Raw genomic sequence first — 23601 nt, forward strand, 5'->3', positions numbered from 1 at the left:
CCACGAACAACGATTTTAGAAATACGGAACGGATCAATCGGCAAAGACCTAGGCTACGAACACGGAAAAAGATTAAGGTAAACGATTGGAAATTGGGTACTTGGAACGTCCGATCTCTCAATGAACCGGCACGGGCTGGCTTGCTTGCTCGAGAACTACAGCGGCAGGGAGTCGAAATCGCAGCGATTCAGGAGGTTCGGTGGCCAAATTCCGGAGAAAGGGAATTCCGTGCAGTAGACCCTATTGCATGCACTTCTTTCAAGTACCACATCTACTACAGTGGCGGCAAAGCAGCGGAACGGGGCGTCGGTTTCGTAGTGCTGGGAAATCAGAAAACAAGAGTCATCCGGTGGAGGCCCGTAGATGACCGTATATGCGTGTTGAGGATTAAGGGCAAATTCTTCAACTACAGTTTAATCAACACCTACGCACCGACAAACGACAAATCCGATGAAGTCAAAGATGAGTTCTATGACAAGCTTGAGCGAGTCTATGACGAGTGCCCAAAACACGACGTAAAAGTCGTCATCGGAGACGCAAACGCACAGGTTGGGAGGGAGGAATTCTTCCGTCCGGTCATTGGAAGGCATAGCCTCCACTCGTCAACCAATGAAAACGGCCTGAGGCTGATAAACTTTGCCGCGGCCAGAGGAATGGCCATATGTAGCTCCTATTTTCCACGTTTGAATATTCGGAAACACACCTGGAGGCATCCAAATGGAGAAGCCTGCTCCCAGATCGATCACTTACTGATTGACGGTCGGCACTTTTCGGATGTTACTGATGTTAGGTCTTTTCGGGGACCAAACATTGACTCTGACCATTATCTCGTCGTTTGTAAGATCCGCGCACGGTTGTCGAGCGTGCTGAAATCTCGCACAGAGAGGACGACGCGTTTCAACATTCAGCGGTTGAAAGCTGATGGCGTGGCAGCAGAACACACAAATTATTCTATTGACATTTAAACACGTTGGGTACATAAAACCTTCGACTCCCTACGTTACTACACTAGCGCACTGATATGTAAAGATAAATGTCTCAGCGTAAAATAGGATATCGAGATTTTTTCAAGAATTTGTGTTATTGAACGTTACTTGTTTGTTCATTCTTTTGAATTCTTTTGAAACTTTTCCAACTGGTACTGAGTTACGATGCTGGTCTAACAGTCGTCGTAGGTCCGAGTCTCGGCTCGAGAGAGACTGTGGGATCGCAGCGCTAGTCCCGCAATTGCCCTGTACAAATAACAGCTGCAAAATCTGTGTACCTATAATAAAAAGAAAGTCAAGTTTCGAGTCGGAATGTAGCACTAAGGCTTTGCTTTTCATTCTTTTGAATAATATTTTCGAGAACATATTGAGAAAATGTTGCCTCTATAAACGCCAGCAAGTGTTCTTTTTGTACCAGCATTGATAAAAGCGAAAGCTAATCCCGACATCTAAAAGTTCTGAAACAACACTAATTTACTAACAAATTTTCAATTAATTGTTGCTAATTAAGACATTTTTGTTCATAGTTTGTTCATTGTGATATATTTTGCAATATAAAAAATTTTATTCTTTGCATTATTTGATCGTTGACGTTTAAATCATCATTAGCATTTTTTGGAAATGGTTTAAAAAGATAATATTTAAATTACACAGTGCAAAAATTTTTTTGCCTTGGCTTCTATGTATGTTTTTTGATGAAGTTTGATGCAAAACCAAATTTTCCCGAGTTTGAACATATATCAACTTAAGGGGCAACAATGGCGCCATTTTGCATTTTCGAGAAATCGGAAATTTTCGATGTTTTTTCGACGCTATTTTGTTTTAAGACAAAATATCAAAATTCTAAGAGTTTGTCCACATATTAGCATCTTCTCACCCATCTTAAAAAAAAGACAGATCCTAAATCGGACAAAAACTGAGCTCAAAACGGTGATTCTACGAAACCGGTTTTGGCATGGTTTTAGTATATTTCACGAATATGTCTTAGCGTTAATGGTTATGCGCTGATATCTAAAAGTGGTAGTCAAATTATATCTTATATTGAGTTAAAAAGTCTCAGAAATCGATTGGTAGGTGTCTGATCTACGTAAAATGTCAGCAACATGTCGATTTCGCCCCGATTCCCCTACAATACTAAAATTGGTTCATCTCGACGTTAGATGAACTTATTTGAAATCTGTTTAATGTAATATCGAGAGTGCAAGAGATACTCAAAGATACAATAACAGTGTGTCTTTACATGATCCTCCCCTTTTGGCGGGGAGGGTGTCGCATTTAACTTTATCGTAGACGCAATGATGCTGTCTCATAGCTGAAGCGATTGATTGATTGATTTCTTTTTAAGGGACTTTAACCCCAAACGGTCATTCGTCCCTAATAGCTGAAGCGAGAATTATATGTTTGACCGGTCCTGGCAGAAGAGGGATGATCATGTAATGACAAATTGTTATTGTACACTTACACTTTAGATATTACACGCTTACACTTTAGATATTACATAAAATAGATTTCAAATAAGTTCATCTAACGTCGAGATTAACCTATTTTAGTATTGTAGGGGAATTCCCAAGTAACAAAACGGGTTTTATCAAAGTTTTATAGCGCTATTTTGGCTTTATTGAGCGCTATAAAACTTTGATAAAACCAATATTGTTACTAGGGTTGATTGTTGCTGTAATTGATATGTTGCTGACAATTTACGTGGATCAGACACCAACCAGTCGATTTCTGAGACTTTTTTACTTAATATAAGACATAATTTGACTACCACTTTCAGATATCAGCGCATTACCAATAATGCTCAGACATACTCGATATTATTTTGCTTTGTGAAATATACTAAAACCATGCCAAAACCGTTTTCGTAGAATCACCGTTTAGAACTTAGTTTTTGTCCGATTTAAAATCTGTTTTTTTTTAAAGATGGGTAAGAAGATGTGGACAAACTCTTAGAATTTTAATATTTGGTCTTAAAACAAAATGGCGTCAAAAAAATATCGAAAATTTTCAAATTCTCGAAAATTCAAAATGGCGCCATTGTTGCCCCTCAAGTTCAAATATGTTCAAACTCGGTAAATTTGGTTTTGCATCAAAATACACAAAAAATTATATATAGAAACCAAGGCAGAAAAAAAAGTTAATTTTTGTTGCACTGTGTTATCATAATGAATACCTACAGATAAAAAAAATTAAATTCGTTACATTCATTCAATATCTAGCAAGGCTCTGTAGATATAAATTAATGTGACTCATGATCACTTATCAACTATTTGAGGCCGAGGCTATCAATCCCAGCGCGACATATTCCAGCAGATAGTCCACAAGCCAATCGTCTGATGGAACCTTGAAAAAATAGCAAATTCTAAAAAAGAAAATAAACAAAACCATAAATCGAATATTTAATACACAACATGAACAAAACATGCTTACTATTAGGCTGACAGCACCCAGCAGAGTAGCTTTTACGGCGACATCCAAGTCGCCCGGGAAATTGATAGTAAAATCATCAAAATCGGCAAACGTATCGCAAACAAATCCCGCGTAGTGCTTGGTGATGTTGCCTATTCGAGCATCGTTCGGAGCAACGATTTCGTAGTTTACATCGGTGAAGCAGGCAAAGTTAAGTGATGGACCGTTAATTTTTAATACCACACTCTCTTCGGCGTTCAAAATGGTGAAGCGAGATGTCCACCAGGACCATTCCTGTTGGACGACACCCAAAACCGCACCGTTTGGACCAAGAACGGTCAGCCGTTCTCTACTGAACGGCAATGGATAGCAGCAACACGGCATACAGCAGTTGAGTACGCAGCGTCCTTCCCGTTGAAACTTCAGAGCAACGGCACCGTTTGCCGTAAGTAGCGTTGATCTAGTGCGAAAGCCTTGTGGAATACAGTTGCGTTCGCAACAGTTTTCATCCTCCCGTAGGAGGTAGATAAGCGTGTTGAGTTGATTCGCCAGTTCGAATCGAATCGGCATTTCAATACCGCAGACGATCTGTAGCCATTCGACAGATTGTTTAAATTTGATCCTGTCGATTGCAATCAGGGGAAATAGTGCTTCGTGGTTGCTGTCGGGTTGCATTTTGAGATGAGCGATATCCGAGACCGGTTGAGAGCTTATCGGTGCCGTACCCGGCGCGTATGGTGGAGGCTTTAACGAGAACAGTTATGTTTAGATTTCAATTACAAGGTTTTAAACGCCGCAAAGGCTTTTTGAATTTTTACAAAATTTTCTCATTTTTTGTGAAACATTTGTTCCAGTTTGTTTATCAACTACTTTGAATGTTGATTTTTTTTCTTATTGTATAAAGTATGTTGTTGTTGGTTTCAAGCCTCCCAGGCGGCCAGAAAAATAATGTGTTTAATACTGATATGAAAGAAACTCAATGAGGTTCATTGAAATAGAGTGCATCATTTTCAATCAGGATATAATGAAATAATGACTTCACTGCCGGTACCTGCATAACTGTCCCATACTGATTTTGGTCACTTTTGAGTTATCACCGGGAATCGACTTAATTGTTATCATATTTTCTGGGAAAAAAATTAAATTAATACTTTTGTATGGAAAAAATACCAAGCTGTCTTTGTCCCATATTGAAAGTACCCGCATTACAGTCCCACTGCATAGTGGTACAAACTGCAAACATATAATTTTGTTCCAGATTAGTGTATATCGGATTATTTTAGGCATATAGAAGTATGTCATTTAATTAACCAGACGAATGTTGTTTTTCTGTATTACAATCTAGGTTGCCAATGATACTGCTGGTTGCTGGTTTAATTTATATGAATTTATATGAAATTATATGGACAAAATATGCGAGTACTTTTGAAATGTACCTGCATATTTTGACCCATTTTGTCTTTTTTTCAAGTTATGTAATGTAAAACCAATTCCATTTATGGTTTTTTGTTCTCAACGATAAACTTGTGGTGCCATGAAACTGTTATGGTCATTGGTTCTGGATGTAATTGCTGGAAATCCGAAAATTCACGGATAATATTAAATCGTCGTTTTCTCAACATGTTGTTTTTCATTATGGGACAGTTATCCGGGTACCGGCAGTTCAGCAATGCTAATTAAAATATAAAAAATTCAAGAAATTATTCCATTCTATCCATTCTGATTTGTCAAAACCATCATTTCAATATTCGAATATTTTTAGAGTGAAGACGTAGAAACACAGCAGGACCCGTTTTTCATATCAAATTGCACGCGTTATCATCAAAATCATATCATATCATCATATCATCAAACATATATATGCAGTGCTGTTTCGATTTTATCATAGTCAAAAAAAACATTTTTCGATGAATCAGCAATATTTTGGATTTGATAAAAAGATGTAGATTGGTATTTTTTGTTGAATAACATTGAAATTTAATAGAAAATATGTTCATTATTTCAACAAGTCCACAGTTTCGTTGGATTCACAAAAGTGTGTTTTTTATAAAATCGAAACAGCCTTGTTTTTTCTCTGCAGTGTTGCCAACCTTGCGTAATTCGTATTTGTAATCTGGACGTTCAAATATTTCAGAATTCCCAGTTCTTCTTTCACTTTTTAGAGACATGTTGCAAATAAAAATATTCAACAGTAATTATAAAATAAAAAGCGGTGGTGAACCAGCCTGTGGCTGAAGCCACCTTAGTAAAAAAATATATGAAAGGAAGAGGGTTGTATCTGAAACACGACTGCTGTATTGACTACGAAAATTGTTATTAATCTAATTCTTCGATGATTTTACTATTTATTTACACAGTCTCTTCAAGCAAACTCTGAAACCGAGGCAAACGTTTACAATAATCATTATTATAGCGCGACAAAACCGGGGCTTTTGAATTTAATGATGGCATATGACATTCTCGCTACGCTTCTAAAAAATTAACAAAATGATGAATTTATTTCTTTGTTTGAGCTGTACATAGAAAATTTTTATTTGCTTGTCGCTTCTTGAGGATATTAACAAATTTAAAGACATTGAAAAGCCAGAATAAGACGACATTAAGTGCGAATATCGTGTGCGGTAAGCGTTAAATAAACTGATGTTAATGATTGCATTGATCTGCCTTTCATTTCAATTTTTCCATTTATCAACAAATAAGACTGTGCGCAATGTTGTGCACAAATACAGATGGTGTAATTTTTACGAGATTAAATTTCATTTCGATTCTGATTGAACTATGTTCTAATTCTAATACCGAATTCGTTTGAGAAAATAAAACATTTAATTCCATTCACCAATTGAAAGGATTTTTAGGAAACCGTTCTTTTTCCAAAATTCCAAAAGTCGCTGAAGATTTTTTAATGAGAAATAAAACTTGCACTTGTAGACTCCAAAGCAGTAAAGTTAGATCCACTTGATATTTGGTCGCAGCTTTCTATTTACTGTGGCGCCTCTAGTGGTGGTTATGAGAAACTAATGAAAGCGCAGTGATGAGGAAGGTTTGTTTACATAGTGGTGAAAGTTTCATCAAATTTGAGTCAATCGATCAACAGTTTTCGAAAATGGATGACGAGAGAAAATTTTCCAAACTCACGTTAAAAATCCGACATGGTCAGTGAAAATTGAAAGTGAAAAATTGTGAAGGGCATCAAATTCCCCAAATCAACCGTAAGCAGCGAGCTAAAACAATTCAATGAAACTCCAATGCTGGATCGCGCTGATCACAGCAACCGCAGAAGTGGAACGATTGACAAGCAGCTACGATTGAAAGTCTGCAGAGCAGTTCGACGAACCCAGGGATCACCCTGCGTGATTTGGCTTAGAAGTTCTTGGCACCGTACAGCACTGTTCGACGAATCTGTCGGCGTAAAGCCTGCGGTCGTTCCACGCCAGCAAGCACCCCAACAGTACCCTCAAGTAGAATCTCTTTGCAAAACGCCGCGCTAGGACGCTGTATGAGGAAGTCTTGACCAAATTCGACGGCTGCATTTTAATGGACGATAAGACTTATGTTAAAAAGGATATCGCGCAGCTCCCAGGACAAAAATTCTATATGTCCAAGAGGCGCAAGAGTGATGTTGCGAAGCGGTATAAATTCGTGTTTGCTGACAAGTTCGCTTGGAAGCTGATGGTGTGGCAGGGAATCTGCAGCTGTGGCAAAAAAATCAAGGTTTTCATCACCGGATCAACCATGAATGGCCAGGTGCACAAGTAGCAGTGTCTCCAGAAGCGGATTTTGCCGTTCATCCAATCACATGACGGTCTAATCGGGAAGTCATGGATTGGTACAAGGAGAATGGAATTAATATCATCGAAAAAGCTATCAACCAACCGAACTGCCCAAATTTTCGTCCAATTGAAAAATATTGGGCGAAAATTAACAGCAAGTTAGGTTATGTAGAGCTTCGTAGCCGCATGGTTACGAAGTCCGCTTTGACAAGCGAGTGGTTCCAATCATGGTAGAACCAAGCCATTCGTTGAAAAAGGACTTTAAGTATGGGTTTATTGTCAAGCTCTTCCACACAAAACTTCCCTCCAGATTCAATAACCACTGGTCTAAAGCTTCGATAATATCATAAACTATAGCACGTTATACGCTATTAGAGTGATAACTAAGGTCGATAAGAAAGGGAGTAGGTTACTAAGTCTGAAGGAGAAAATTAAAAGCACTATAACATGGAGCAAATTGCTTCTCAATAAGTAACACTGCAAAAGGGCAAAACAAAAAACAAAATGTGTGAACCGCAAAAACGTCCGAACAATGCCACAAATGATCAAATAGCTACAAGTCGCGGTGGGGTCCATACAAAAAAAGCAAGTTGAAGAAAAAGGCAGAATTAAATTACATAGATAGTGGAGGATCGATTTGACAGTTCCACTGTGCAGAAGATGATGGGCAGTTTAAAACGAAAAATGCGTGAATTCATCCGAAACTCAGACGAATATTTTTTTTTTTTGTATTTTTCCTTTACTGCCCATAAACGCATAAGAGTCACACGGTCAAAAACATACAACTGAACTGAGTAAAACGCAGTAGACGCAGGTAAACCACTGATTGATTCAATAAAAAAAGAATAAAAATTTGAAACATGCATTCGTCCGGGGTAAATATATGTGGCAGAATACTTTTATATGCAATAAGGTTGTGGTTGTTCCGACTAGTAAACTTCAATTGGTCTTTTAATGAAAGTTACTATAATTTTCTACTATTTTTTTTTTTAGCTCTGAGCCTGTTTGCGTTTATTTGTAACGTGGGACTGACCAAAATTTATATTTTTTTTTTTCATCATTTTAGCAACAAACATAGCATTTTTTTATGATTTTTCGAGAGCACACGTACTGTAAAGAAGTTTCGGAGGATTATTTCAAAAGTGATGAAAATTCACATGGAACTGTTATGCATTTATGAGCAGTTTAAAGGTCAATAAATTACGGAGTTTTTTCTTCGTGTTCCTTTGACGAAGATATGTCCAATTTTGTGCGACCAAATATTAAACGGATCAAGTTTTATGTGCTAAAATAAGAAGTATTCCCAGGTTAAACCAAGTTGGAAAGCAGATAGTACAGTAAATACATGCATTTTCGTTAATTCGAAATATAGGTGCTTATAACGGGATTCACTTCACGATAAAATATATTTCACTATCGCGCTCACTTCACTTTTTGAGATCCATTCCCGATTCCATCTCAAGTGAGGTGACAAAAATAACCTCCGTGAGATTAACAGTGAAGTGAAATCGTGAATAGCACAAGTGAAATAAGAATGTTTCCCAGCTCGATAATTTCTAAGTCCCAAAAAGTCGATTTTTTTCGTTTTTCGGCATCGAAAATTTCATGAGCTACTGTGCATTTTTTTCATCGGTCAAAAAGTTGAAACCTTGACCGCTTTGAGGCACGGATCGAGTTCTGATTCATTTCGTTACTGAAAAATAAATCCCATATTTATTATTAGATCACCAATCAATCAATTTTCAAGACTTAACCCATCTTCGTGGAATCATTTCACTGTTCGAAATGGTCGTGAAATAATTTCACGCGAAACCCGTCGCTTATTCCGCTCAGGGCTTCATTCACTTCACTTCGATTTCACCGTGAAGTGACCCCCGTAATAAGTAAGTAAAGTATTTTTCACGTGATGGATACGCACCGTGCAAAAAATGTGTAAAAAACACATTATTTGGAAAAACGTCGTAAAAAACCGTGTGAAAAAAGACCTTACTGTACACGTAGATTTTTGCGTTTCGCATTGACGTAATTTCAGATGAATTTTTGAGCTTATGTGAACTTAAAGGTTGATGCATTTCCACATAAACATCTCGACTAAAATCAAATAGTTAGATATAAAACTAATGTACATTTTAAATAAAAAACCAAAAGAGAATATCACACATAAAAAAGTGTTGTTTGATGAATTCGGAACAGTTCATAGACATTTTATTTTTATTTTGAAAGTATTCAAAAATATTTTTTCCTGAGCAACTCAGAACTGGATGAACGCTGGCTTTATTTTCCCCACCTGCATAAATTTTGTGTTGGTAAACTCACTTCTCGGGAATGTATATTTGTAAATCTTAAATTTACATTGAGTTCAACGAAAACCACCGAAAAAAATTCAAACAATTTTTTTATTATGATTGTTGATTGACGTGACCCCGTTGTAATAAAACTGGGGTTTTTCCTGCTTGTAGTTTACATTTATGAATGCATATGCTTGCTTACTATGTCATAACGCAAATATCAGGTACAATGCAACCGTTTAATATCTTCTCTAGAATTAGTATCGATGCTGATAAGCATTTCCTCCTCCCAGCACAAATACATAATGAAAATAGTATCACAAACGAAGTTTTCTTGGAATAGACGACAAATAAAAAGGGATTGAAAAGAAGTTCACAGCATTGCTATAAATTCTGATAAAGATGATTAAGAGTGAATCAAAGACATACCATGGGAAATTAATTGAACAAAATGTTTTTTCTAGCATATCCTTTTCGATTCTGTTGAAACTTTGTAGGGGAATTGTGGGTAAAATGAACAGGGGTGGTAAAATGGACACCGACTATTACGAGTACAACCTCCTCTTGGATGCACTAGAAGCTGTTTAAGACAAACTATGCGACATGAATCAGTCAAACAACGAAAATAATAAACAAAATCAAAAAACGTGCAGATTCGTGGTAGTGATGTTAGTTTTGGCTCACAAGAAATAGCCTTTTTTTAGTGTAAAACAGTTTTTCGTATAGACTTTTGTGCATATATCTGTACTCAGACTAACCACCAGAAATCATTAAACGTTAGTAATTGTTTGAATGATTTTTTGAGTATTTTGAATAACATTTACTGTACTGTGCGGGTAAAATGGACAGCCCTTAGTGATGGTAGAAAAATTGTGCAAATTTTCATTTGAAATTTTAGATGCTTTGTGTTTGTATCGGAATACACAAAATTAAACCTGGACCGATAAACAGATGGCAGCGGCTAAGCGTGGCGTTGAATGCGGCATGTTCATAAAATAAGCTTCCACCATTTCCCAGTTTCTTGCGGATTAGGTCTTATATTGTTATTAATTCTACGACAACCGGTGAAAACTAAACTGTAGGTGAATGCATAACTGTGTCACGTGTAATCGAACAACATATTGCTACCAGTAAAGCGATAATCAACTTTCACGTCCGATGTGTTCATATTACCACCTCTCTATGTTCATTTTACCCACTCGTGTCCATTTTACCCCCAAACAACTCTTTTTAAAAAAGCTCAAGAAAGCTTCGAAAAATACTTTATCAGAGTAACTCTACCTATTTTTTGCATCAATCATTAGTTGCTCAGTTAATGTGTGCGATAGAGCTCATGGTTTTAGTGTTTAATTGTGGAGAAAATTGAGAAACAGCTTAGGGTGTTCATTTTATCATCCCTTCCCCTACAAATGTTCCTTTTTGATTAAGAGGTCATTTTATGTAAACACTAGCTGACCCGGCAAACTTCGTCTCGCCCATTTTTGTGTTCAATTTAATAATTTTAAACATTCCGAATTCATTGATTCCTTGCGATTTGTTTATAGTCTGCGAATGATCAAAGTCTAAAAGCAAATCGTTCGAAATGATTGGTTTCATCGGAATGACAACATCACCGACTTTTGGCTTCTGTACATCCTCTCTATTCTGAAACAATTCATATTGGGTGGTATTCGGTAATTTTCAGCTATTTTTCTGTCATAAATCTAATTCCGGAAATGCCCATATTGAGTGGTATTCAGTTATTTTGTTTGTTTTCCAGAAACTGAATGTGGTCATCTTTGAATTCAAGATGTGTCCAGAGTCAATGCTTGGCTTCTTAGCATCATCTCGATTACGGAAATATCCATAATAAGTAAAATTTGGTCTTTTTCGACGGTTTTTCCACAACCGTAAGTCACCATCTTGGATATCAAAATGACATTTGGAGACAATTTCTGGCCCCTAAGCGTCATCCTGATTTAAAAGAACATTCATATTGGGTGTTATTTGGCCATTTTCGGCATTTGTGGCTGAAACTAAAAGTCGCTATCTTACAATTCATAATGGTGTCTGTGGTAAATTTTTAGTATCTAATTCCGAAGATACTCATAGTGGGTGGTATTTGGTCATTTGCGGCGATTTCCCAGGAACCGGAAGTCGCCATCTTGGATTTCAAAATGGTATTTAAAGAACATTTCTGGCCTCTGAGAGTCATTCTGGTTAAAGGAACACCCATATTGGGTGGTATTTGGTAATTTTCGGCTTTTTCCAGACACCGGAAATCGCCATCTTAGAATTCAAATTGGTGTCTGTGATCTATTTCCAGCTTCTGTGCATCATTCTGGTTCCAGAGGTACTCTTATTGGATGGAAACCGGCCATTTTCGGCTGTTTTCCGGAAACCGGAATTTGTCATCTTACAATTCAAAATGTTGTCTGAGGTCGACTTGTGGCTTCAGTGCACCATTACGATTCCGGAAATACCCATATTAGAAACCGGAAGTTTCCATCATCTTAAATTTAAAAATAGCGCCTGGAGTCGAGTTTTGGCTCCTGTGCATCGACCCGATCGTTGTAGGCTGTTTTCCGGTAAACCTAGTTGAAATATTTGTTTAATTTGTATAGGAGACCTGCCTCCCCTTCCAGAGTACGGAAAAGTATCAAACCACCATAGGAATTTATGTTTGATTTGTATAAGAGCCCTCCCATCCAGAAGTGAGAGGGATGTTGAACCACCATTAAAATATTTATTGCCCCCAAAAACCTCCACATGCTAAATTTGGTTCCATTTACTCAATTAGAGTTTCATTTGTAGTAAACCCCACCCTTTCAGAAGACGGAGGAGTGTTAACCTATTATGGACATATTTGTTACCCCTAAAAATATTCACCTGCCAAATTTGTTTCCATTCACTTGGTTAGTTCTCGAGATGTGCAGAAATTTGTGTTCAATATGTATGGACCCCCTTCCTTCAGAAGAGGGAGAGGTGTCGAATCATTATGGACATATTTATTACATCTAAAAAACATTCACATACCAAATTTGGTTGTATTTGCTTGATTGGTTCTCGAGCTGTGCGAAATTTGTATTTCATTTGAATGGGACCCCTCTCTTATAGAATAGAGAGGGGTGTTAAACCATTATGAGCATATTTGTTATCCCTGAAAATATTCACCTGCCTAATTTGGTTCCATTTACTTGGTTTGTTCTCGAGATGTGCAGAAATTTGTGTTTCATTTGTATGGAACCCCTCACTTTCAGAAAAGGGAGGGGTTTCGAACTATCTTAGTCACCTTTCTCGACCCCTAAAACCCCTATATACAAAATTTCACGCCGATCGGTTCAGTGGTTTCCAAGCCTATATGGATCAGACAGACAGACAGGCAGACAGAGCTGTATGTTTATATGTTTAGAAAGTTCAACCGATTACCGTGACGGTAGCTACCAATACTCCTATTTGTATTTAATTTTCGGTGGTTTTAGCTTTTAAAGGATGATTTCAAAATAACTGTCTAGAGTCACCTGTTTTAAATTGCTGTTATATTGTTGTTCATTGCGCCTTCTGCGATCTCATTTCTTCGTTGTATGGAAATTCTATTTTCGTGAATTCTACCATTTTCCTTTGAATTTTCCTAGTTTTCTCGCCGTAACAATTTGCCTTAGACGAAGACGAACACAACAAAACAAAGCCAGCTCAAATCAGACGCTCCGTTGTAAAGTTATGGGCGGTCGCACATATATGTAACCTTATTTTATATATAAGATGGCATGTTTCATGTTCTCCATGTAGACTCACGTCACGACTGCAGTTTCAAAAAAGCCAATTCAAGATGGATAAAATTTTTCTATATCATAAAAACGGCTAGTTTAATTGAAATTGTGTGGTGTGGTTCCTGGGCTGAAATTTCTCAATTGTCACAAAATATTAAATATCTCAAAAAGAACCTTTTCTAAACATCCTTTTTACACATTGATGATGACAATATGTACTACTATCGATCAAAATATGATGATGGTAAAATAAAAAAAAATAAAATATATTAAACATTTGAGTATTTTGACATTTTCACTCAGAACTTTTTTTTCCAGCTACACATTACAATGTTAAAAAATTATCGCTAAGCTCGTAATACCTATCCAACGCGCTGTTTTTGCACCATAATCAATCATTTTTATACTACCCCTACTGAAATTAAATATGGCGAATCCTGTTATCAAAAGGTTGTAAAAACAAAACGAACTCACAAGGTAACCAATTTAAGCAGTACGTGGTTATATCAAGTAAATCCAGATTTTGAGAACCGGGAGCTGCGAGATTGAGCAGAGACAGGCTTCGCTGTTAATCTCCTCCCTGAAGCAGTCCACGCTACTTCGAAAATCAATGTCGATAGATCATTTTAGATTTCGCTGAAACATTACTCAGTTGTTCCTAGTAGTCTATCTAAAAATGCGACTGATGAGTGAAAATTTCTGTATCAGAAAAACGGTTTAATTGATTGAAATGTCCCTAGGTCGAGTCCTGAAGCGGGATGTAGCAAAGCAACGCCTTGCTTTTAATCCTCTAGTGCCCAAATTAATTTCTAAACGGACTTCGATAAAATCACTATAAACTATTATAAACTTTTTTTAAGTATTTATTGAAGCTTTTCGGAACTTCGACTGAAGCCCGCCAAATGGCGGCATTGGGCACTAGCGGGTTAAACAATTTTTAACGTAAGCACAAATTACAAATTTTATTTTAATTTTATGTCAACCACCCCCCTTCCTCCAGAAATGTTGAAAATTGAATTGGGAAGAAAAAAATATTCAAGCAATTCCGACACTGTATATGCTCAATTTTGCATAAATAAACATGTATTAACAAGTCCACTGACAGTGAGGGTGCCGTTAAACGGCATGCCAATTGATGGATAATAATGTTATATTTCAACATTCATTTGCATGTATACAAATTATTATTGTAGATATCCCTTTTTTCCCTCTCGGTGTTATTTATTTTTTAGCCAACCACACCCTCCTCCGTTGGCAAACTTTGATAATCTTTAAAAAAAAATGCATCAGTCTAAGACGAAAAAAACTGAATATGTTTAAAAAAAACTTGGAGCAAATCACTCATCATGTTGGTTCGAATTCACCGGCTCTAGCCATCAAAACACGCGGTATGTATCGTGGTCAATCGCACTTCGAATTGTTTATAATAACGGGTTTGAGTAATGACTGCATCATTGAAACATGGTGTTTCCTGTTGGCAGTTACTTCGAGAATGAAATTATTTATTACGGCTACTTAATCTTCTATTTTCCAAAAAAACTGCAATTATCACAATTTAATACAACAACGACAACATCTACTTTTTGAAGATTGGAAGTAATTTTTTTCCAATATTCCAAATGACGTCCAAAACTGTTTAAATATTTGCACTACACTTACCGAATTCACAGCGTCCATGTCGATGATGTGTAACGTTCAAAAGCTAACTGAAATATGATTTGTTTCAACAACCGCCAATGCAAACGACTAACTCTGATTATCGACAATCCACTACTGATTGAGAAGGCAGTCGATGTGCGACTTCCATAACTAGTAGAATATGCCATGGTATTTATAATGGTGTTGAATTTCCAAGGAACTCGATTTGTTGCTGTTGCCCGCTTGTTCATAAAATAAAAATCACACCAGTAAAAATAATCTTGTCATCTTTTAAAGGAAAAATTCTCCGTTAGGTTAAAATTCGAACTCAGAATGGCTGCTTCGTGCGATGCTGACATTAGCTCTGCGCCTCCAGACACGGGACCGTTTGTGTACTATTCGCGATGCTTGGTTGAGATTTTTCTGTTTATTTTACTTATTCTGGTGATGTGTAACCTGGTTTGTCCAGATATTGGCAAACGGCGAACATTGGCTTGTAATGATTTTGAAATTGGATCACCATTGGTTGTGTTACCCTACCATAAATCATAAACATCTTATCCGAAATATAACACCAAAATTCTTTACGTTCGAAAGATATTATTTGAAAGTGGCTCAACCACAAATTCTAATAATATGATAAAATATCATATTGATTGGTTGTTCCATTATTAAGTAGTTATGAAAACATAGCAAACAAATTATATTTCACAACAAAATGAACCGCGTGTGTTAGTTTTGTTGTTCATTACACTGCACACTGGGCCAGAAATGGAATCTAGCAGAACGAAATTTTTAGCACTCTCAGAGTTTAATGAATTGGTTTCCGATCTTCTACAAAGTTTCTCGGTATGATCGGGGCTTCAATTTATTTTGAATTAATTCGGAATTTATCCGCTTAGGTGGCGTTGCGATGCCAACTTCTTTCCCTTACACGCTAGAGCTTTGCGGCTTTCGATAAAGTTGTAGATCTTCAAATTCTATGAAACTTGGAAAAATTGAAGAGACAGAAATTCTATGTCTTCCACGAAGTTAAATAAAGTTGTCAACTGTAGTGCTGACTTTCTCCATTACTAAAATTGCCCCAAAGAATAAGTTATAAAAATTTGTAAGAGAGGGGTCAAATCGCATTTTGAAAAAATAATGTGTGTGAATAGGTACAAAGAACGCTTTCAGACTATCAGGTGTTACTGAGAACACACGTTTTTCAACACAAACATACGCCGATCCTCCTTCATATGGTGCTGCTCTTATGATAAGTATCGGTGAATTTGTTTTCATACAATTGACAACGAATTGGTCAATGTCGTCCTCAGGCTAGACAAATATCAAAAAAGGTTTGAAGCCTTTGTATTGTTTCTTAGCATGTGACACTTACGTTGATCCATTCGATGATTCGTTCTAATTGGTTATCGATAACGTTTGTTCCATGCACAGTACGCTTAGCGCCGCGCTAAGGATTTTTTTCTCTAATGATGACAAGCGTTCGAAAAAAATCTGTAATTAAAGGAAACACATTCTAATAAGTTCTCGAGATGACATACCTTCTTTGATATATGAATGAATATTGGAGTATCTCAATAATATTTTTCGATGAAGAACATTCCATGTCTCGTCCATCGTTGACTAAAATAAAAAATTGAAGTATTCGATGAACATAATCATGAAATAGAAAGTTCGTGTGAATATGTAAAATATACAATGAGCTTCAAAGTAGTACCATTAGTAGAATATTTTGGTTATCAATGGTTCGCGATATGTCGGCAGAATCGTTGTTAGTTGCATCCATGCAGTCGGAATTTTTGGGACGCCGTACTTGTTGTTTATATTTTTGACCACATATTCTATATGGTAATGAATTTTACCACTATGTTTTCCTTGTCCCCTACCATGAGGGTAGAACCATAACGCTTGGGGTATAGCAGCTAGCAGCACTCCTGGATCTAAGAACGTGATTAGGGAACCTGTATATTAGAGAAATGACAAGACATTCACCGTTAAGGCAACTGTCAACATCAAAACGGGCGATCTGTATAATTTTGCATTGTTGTTATCCGTTTTGATGTTGACAGTTGCCTTAACGGTGAATGTCTTGTCATTTCTCTAATGTACAGGTTCCCTAAACGTGATATTTGTTAACCAGTGACCTCGCCGTTATATCTTTGTAGTGCACGCTGGGATGACTGAAAAGGTTTTAGTGTAAGTTAATAATTTTCCATATGAGATAGTTCACAAAATGTTACGATATATATTACACAGACTCGACTCAATGAACAACAACAACATTTGTGATTACATTATTACATAGTACTAAATAAAACAAGACCGTTGTATTTCGAGAAAAGTTTGTTCAATCATAGCAATCGTATAGTCAATTAATAAATATACAAGTTGTCAACACACAAAAAAATAATTCCGTAACCGAGCTGTTTTTCGGCGGATGAAAAGATTAAGTTTTCAAATTCAAATCCAGCAAAAAGTATCAAGAGCATAAAATATTACAAACACATTTTGATTTTCTCACTATCCTCAGCTCTATTTTAGAATTTCTACACTAATTTTAATGACTTATCAGTTAATGGACTTCATGTTTATTTATCAATTGAATTACTCTAGGCTTTAGGCTTTTTATAATAGTTCAAACTGGAACACTATGAGTATTATTTGATATTTATTCGAAAAAATAAGGTGTACTAGGGATTCTCGTTTTATTCGTATTAAGAAATAATCGAGGACTTTGTTTCTCGCGTTGTTAAACCTTTTTTTTAACTGAGTGAAAAATATTCATCAAGGCATTTTCTAAAATTTCAAAGTGGCTCTTCAGCATCTGATACCGTGTGTCCTCATCATAAGTGTCGAAGCGCCAAGTCCTGTGGCAAGGGAAAAACTGCCTTTTTGTTAGAGTTCAATTCTTTAGGCAGGGTTTGAACCTTAAAATACATAGCAGTAATTTTATTGCTCTCAGCTCTAGAACTAAGAGCATTACATGGCTCTGCATTGTCCTCGTAGAAAATAATTCGCAACGCATCAGGATTTTCGCGGAAATAATAACTAGTCGAAAAATGTTCTCCATCAGTATATGATACATATACGATTGGTTTTATAGGGTTATTGAGTGCTCTGGATCCCAACAACGCAAGTCGATTTTGTTTATAACGTAAAAGCATTTTTAGTGATTTAATTATGGACACATACTGAAATGTTATATTCACCTGCATGCAATGAAAAGAATGAAATTTGTGATTCATTGAATAATAAATACATATTGTATTCTAACCTCGGCTATTTTTTCATTGGCATTAACGAGTTTGTTCTTTTCTTTAGAACTGAGAGTTACTATTTTTGGCTCTGGCATCGAACCCAACAAATCTCTCAAAAAAAGGTCTTGTCGTTTGGAACTGCCAACGTTCACAAAAAGCTTGTCGATATGAAGTTCGTTTTTAAATTCAATAATTTGTTCTGAACTAAAGTGTGACGCTGACTTCGCCAAGAATATATCAATTTGGCGTGAAACAAACTTGTTCATCTGGTCTACGATGCTTTCGCAGAAAAAAATTACTCGTAAAATCTTAACTTGAGTAAACGAAACATCACCTCTTAGCTTGCACACAGCTAACGATGCAAATGTTTTCAATGACTCTTTAGAAAATTTTTGGATAGTAGCTTCCAATTTCATTACCCAATATGAGTTTTTCAGGAATCGGGATAATGCTTAGAGGCAAGAAATTAACTCCATACTTCATCCAATCCAATTTTGCGACTTATGGTTTCTGGAGAACAATCTTAAATTGCCAAATTCAATCCAATAAAGGTATATTCACTCTTTGGGTTCTAGAATATTGATGTTGTATTTGAAGTAATAATTGAAGTATAAACTGTGAAATTCCACGTTATATTTGTGCTAAAGAAATATCGAAATTAAAAAATTACTTTTAAAAAAATTACTTTATTCACGAGCAATACCGGGAACGATCAATAGTACAATATATTTTGATCAACCAATTTCGTTTCTTTTCATAAATTTTGAACCACGTATCAAATTGTTATGAAATTTGTTATTTGTACGTTTGAGAGACAGCCCGTAGTTGTGTTCAAATGTTTAAGTCGTGTAATTTGATACCAATATTGTTTAAGTCGGTTGTGTAGTTTGTGAGATAATGAAGTTTCGTAATTTTCACATTTTGATACATTACAGACAAAGATGCAATCCGATTACAATGAAATTCAATAGGATGTTATGAGTCAGCTAGACCTTTTATTTGACACTAATTTTGTGGAAATCGGTTCAGCCATTTCTGAGCAAAGAGAGTGAATTTAAGTATTCTTCGAAATATGTTTCCATTTGAATGATATTTGGTCTTTTTTGACTAATGTTCATCAGGGAAAATTTTCCTACTATAAAAAGTTGAATCTCAAATGATATATAATCGAGTCCGACCTATATATGAGTACAGTGAGGTTTCGATTAAAGCAGAAACAAAAAAAAATCGCATCTTATATTCAAAAAATGCTTATTCCATGTTACTTCCAAAATGTTTGGTATAGTTATTCTTTTGGCTACTAGAAATTCGTTATTTAGAGTGGAAAATAAATCCAGCAGAAATTATCAAGGTGTATTTTTGCCTTTCTCCTAGAAAGGTATAGCAATCACTTGCAAAACCGAAGATATAAAAGTGCTCCAAAGGGCCGAATAGCATATATCACTCGACTCAGCTCGACGAGCTGAGCATTTTCTGTATGTGTGTGTGTATGTGTGTGTATGTGCAGATTTTTATTCTCACTCACTTTTCTCAGAGATGGCTGGACCGATTTTCATGAAATTAATTGCAATCGTTGTCCCATAAAACCCTATTAAATTTCATTGTAATCGGATTTTTAGTTTAGAGGTTATGTATCAAAATGTAAAAATCATGAAACATCATTATCTCTAAAACCACACAACCGATTTGAACAAAATTGGTTTCAAATGAACGGGCTATCTGAAAAACCTTTAACTTTTGAATTTTATAAAGATTGAACTTGTGGTTCAAAAGTTACGAAAAGAAACGTGTTCTGAAGACTGTTTAATCTCACTCATGTTTCTCAGAGATGGCTGGACCGATTTTCATAAAATCAGTGTCAAATGGGAGGTCTTTTTGCCCCATAAGACCCTATTGATTTGTTTTGCAATCGGACTATTACTTTGACTGTTATATTTAAAAATGTGAAATCCAGCTATGAAAAGGAACATATTCCGACGACTACTTGGACTCACTCACTTTTCTCAGAGATGGCTGAACCGATTTCCACAAAATTAGTGTCAATTGATGACTCTAGCTGCCTCATAACATCCTATTGAATTTTACTGTAATCGAACTGTAACTTCGTCTGTAATGTACCGAAATGTGAAAATCACGAAACTTCATTATCTCAGAAACTGCACAACCGAATTGATCAACATTATTATCAGACGAGCGGACTAGTTAAGGGTTAACTGATGAATTATGGTTGAACACGTGGTTTCAAAGTTTGGCTGCCATATACGTTCCCATTTCATTTGATTATAATCGAACTTAAGTAATCGTTGTAAAATTGTTAATAAAACAACGAAAGTCTATTATCTCAAAGATTACATGACTTATTTGAACAGAACTAGTGTCATACGAACGAGTCATCTCTCAAACTTACAAATAACAAATTTCATAACAATTTGATATGTAGCTCAAAAGTTATGGAAAGAAAAAAAATTCAAAGACTATTTAAAACTATACCTGCTTTGATCGATATATGTGGCCTCACTATAATTTAAATGTGGTATCGTACTATTTGATCGTTCCAAATTCATTGATTCCTTGCGATGTGTTTAAAGTCTGCAAATGCACGACGAATCGGCCATATGATATGATCAAAGTCAAATAACAAATCGTTTGAAATGATTGATTTTATCGAAATGACAGCATCCTCGACTCTTGGCTCCTGTACATCGCCTTAATTCTGAATATATTCATATTGGGTGGTATTCGGTCATTTCAGCAGATTTTCTGGCATCAATCTAACACCGGAAATACCCATATTGGGAGGTATTTAGTTATTTTGGTTGTTTTCCAGAAACTAAAAGTGGTCGTCTTTAAATTCAAAATGGTGTCCAGGGTCAATGTTTGGTTCCTATGCATCATCTCGATATCCATATTGAGTATTATTCGGTCATTTTCGACTGTTTCCTAGAAGTTGCCATTAAGCAATTCAAAATGGTGCCTGATTGGTTATTTTAGGCTGTTTTTCACAAACCGGAAATCGCCGTCTTGGATTTCAAAATGGTATTTAAGATAATTTCTGGCCTCTGAGCGTCATTCTGGTTGAAGAAACACCCATATTGGGTGTTATTCGATCATTTTCGGCTGTTTCCCAGGAACCGGAAGTCGCCAACCTAGAATCCAAAATGGGATCTGTGGTCGATTTCAACTGCTGTGTATCATTCTAGTTCCGGAGATACTCATGTTAGGCGGAAATCGGCCATTTTTGGCTGTTTTCCAGAAACCAGAAGTTGCCATTCTACAATTCATAATGGTGGCTGAAGTCAATTTTTAGCTTCTTGCAACATTCTGGCTCCGGAGAGACTCATATTGGGTGGTATTTGGTCATTTTCAGCTGTTTTTCAGAAACCGGAAGACGCCATCTTAGAATTCAAAATGGTATCTGTGGTCAATTTGAGCTCCTGTGTATCATTCTAGATCCGGATATTATTATATTGGGTGGAAATCGGCCATTTTTGGCTGTTTTCCAGAAACCGTATGTTGCCATCTTACAATCCAAAATGTTACCTGAGGTCAATTATGGAACATATTTGTTACCACTGAAAACTTTCAATCACCAAATATGGTTCCATTTAGTTGATTAGTTCGCGAGATGTGCAGAAATTTGTGCAGAAACATGTGCTTCCAGAAGAGGGAGGGGCGTCGAACCATTTTGATTGTATTTTCTTGATTGGTTCTTGAGCTGTGCGAAAATTGTGTTTCATTTGTATGGTACCTCTCCCTCATAGAAAAGAGAGGGGTGTCAAACCATTATGCACATATTTGTTACCTCTAAAAATATTCGCCTGCCAAATTTGGTTCCATTTAGTTGGTTAGTTCTCAGCATGTGCAGAAATCTGTGTTTCACTTGTATGGCACCCCTCCCTTCCAAAAGAAGGAGGGGTGTCAAAACATTATGAACATATTTTTTACCACTAAAAACATTAACCTGCCAAATTTGGTTCCATTTAGTTGATTAGTTTTCGAGATGGGCAGAAATTTGTGTTTCAATTGTATGGGACCCCTCCCTTCCAGAAGATGGGTCTCAAACTATCATAGGAACCTTTATCGGCACCAAAAACCCCTACATACAAAATTTCACGCCGATCGGTTCGGTAGTTTTCGAGCCTATATGGATCAGACAGACGGACAGACCGCACTGAATTTTTATATGTATAGATTACAACATCAATTTTTTAGGACCTTAAGAGTGAATATACATTTATTGGATTGAAGCGTTCATGTAAATCTATTTTTACAAATAAAAGTTTGAATGAGAAAGGCTGGGTTTATCGCTAGGTAGATAAATTTTGGGTGTTTTTTTTCAATGTTTTTTGGTTTGTTCATGCCTTCTTTCGTATATCGCTTAGAAGAAAGGCTCAAAAGATTCGTCTTCTCGAAAAAAGCCTCCATGTAAATTTCCAGCTCAATCGGACTTTAGGAATCGACTTTCTGGGACTTAGGAATATATAAGCTGGCAATTCTCCTTATCCTCTATCTCTAAGTCCCAAAAAGTTGATTTTTTTCGATTTTTTTTTTTTTTTTGAGGTAACACAGATCTCGACGTTTAATGCATTTCTATGACATTTGGCATTAAAAAAAATTACGATATTGACGATTTTATGAACTACTATCTGTACCTTTTTTTCATCGGATGTTGTTCGTGAAACTTAGACCACTTTGGAACGTGTTCCCAGAGTCCGATTGCGCTGAAATTTTGCATGGAGGCTTTTTTAGAGAAGACGAAACTTATGACACTATTTCTAAGCGAAATTCTAAAATTCGATTTTCACTGCCACCCTATCCTACAGGCTTGGCCTTAAATAAACACAGTTTTTTGTCATTTTACTTAACATTTCTCAAAATGACAATGAAAGATTTTGCCTTGAAAAACCATTAGAGAAGACAACTAACGATGAAAACACTCCTAAAATGCATTCATAATATAAATAAAAAATAATCAAAATACCGTTAACAGCAATGGTCGTTTATTGAGATTTTTATTTCATACTAAATTCCTTTTGATATTTTGCCTGAGCAAGAAGCTATACAAAATGTAAAATCTTCAAAAAAGGAGAAAGTTCCACCTATTGTGGTAACTATTTCTTCTGAATTTAATATATTCAAAAAGGAACTTTCAACGTTTGTTTCTGACGTTAAAGTTACCTATCAAATTGGCCGTAGAGGTAAATGCCGCTTATTAGCCGACTCAATAAATAACATATGCACAAGTTACAGGTAGTTCGAACATTCTACCGCCTAGTGTTGGTAGTTCGAAAATGACCGTTAATATGGGTAAGCAAAACACGCTAGAAAATAATTGTACACCTGATACCCCAGCTAATATTACTACCGAAAACATTTTTTCTAATGTCAACTGCCTGGTGGCAGGTAAACTTTCTTTTCTGCAACAGGCAATGTTCGATCTCATGAACGCCATGTTGCAGGCAAAATCAATGTTTGAAGCCATTCAAATAGCGGGCAAACAC

General features: G+C 36.2%; 1 protein-coding gene across 1 annotated transcript; it reads right to left on the reverse strand.

Moving 5' to 3' along the window:
- Positions 1 to 1561: 1561 nt before the first annotated feature.
- LOC129723194 (phospholipid scramblase 2-like) lies at positions 1562 to 14996 on the reverse strand. The gene is made up of 3 exons (XM_055677241.1): positions 14862 to 14996; positions 3417 to 4139; positions 1562 to 3348 (listed from the first exon to the last, which is right to left on the reverse strand). Exons 1-3 carry the CDS (start codon positions 14877 to 14879, stop codon positions 3253 to 3255), a joined length of 837 nt encoding a protein of 278 aa, XP_055533216.1. The 5' UTR covers positions 14880 to 14996; the 3' UTR covers positions 1562 to 3252.
- Positions 14997 to 23601: the final 8605 nt, after the last annotated feature.

This window comes from Wyeomyia smithii, chromosome 2, assembly GCF_029784165.1.
Source record: "Wyeomyia smithii strain HCP4-BCI-WySm-NY-G18 chromosome 2, ASM2978416v1, whole genome shotgun sequence".
Taxonomy (NCBI): Eukaryota; Metazoa; Arthropoda; class Insecta; order Diptera; family Culicidae; genus Wyeomyia; species Wyeomyia smithii.

What these genes read in the sequence shown, in the direction of transcription:
- LOC129723194 (XM_055677241.1), bottom strand. An exon ending in TGGGTGCTGTCAGCCTAATA is followed by an intron (nt 3,349 to 3,416) that starts GTAAGCATGTTT and finishes TTTCTTTTTTAG; the next exon opens with AATTTGCTATTTTTTCAAGG.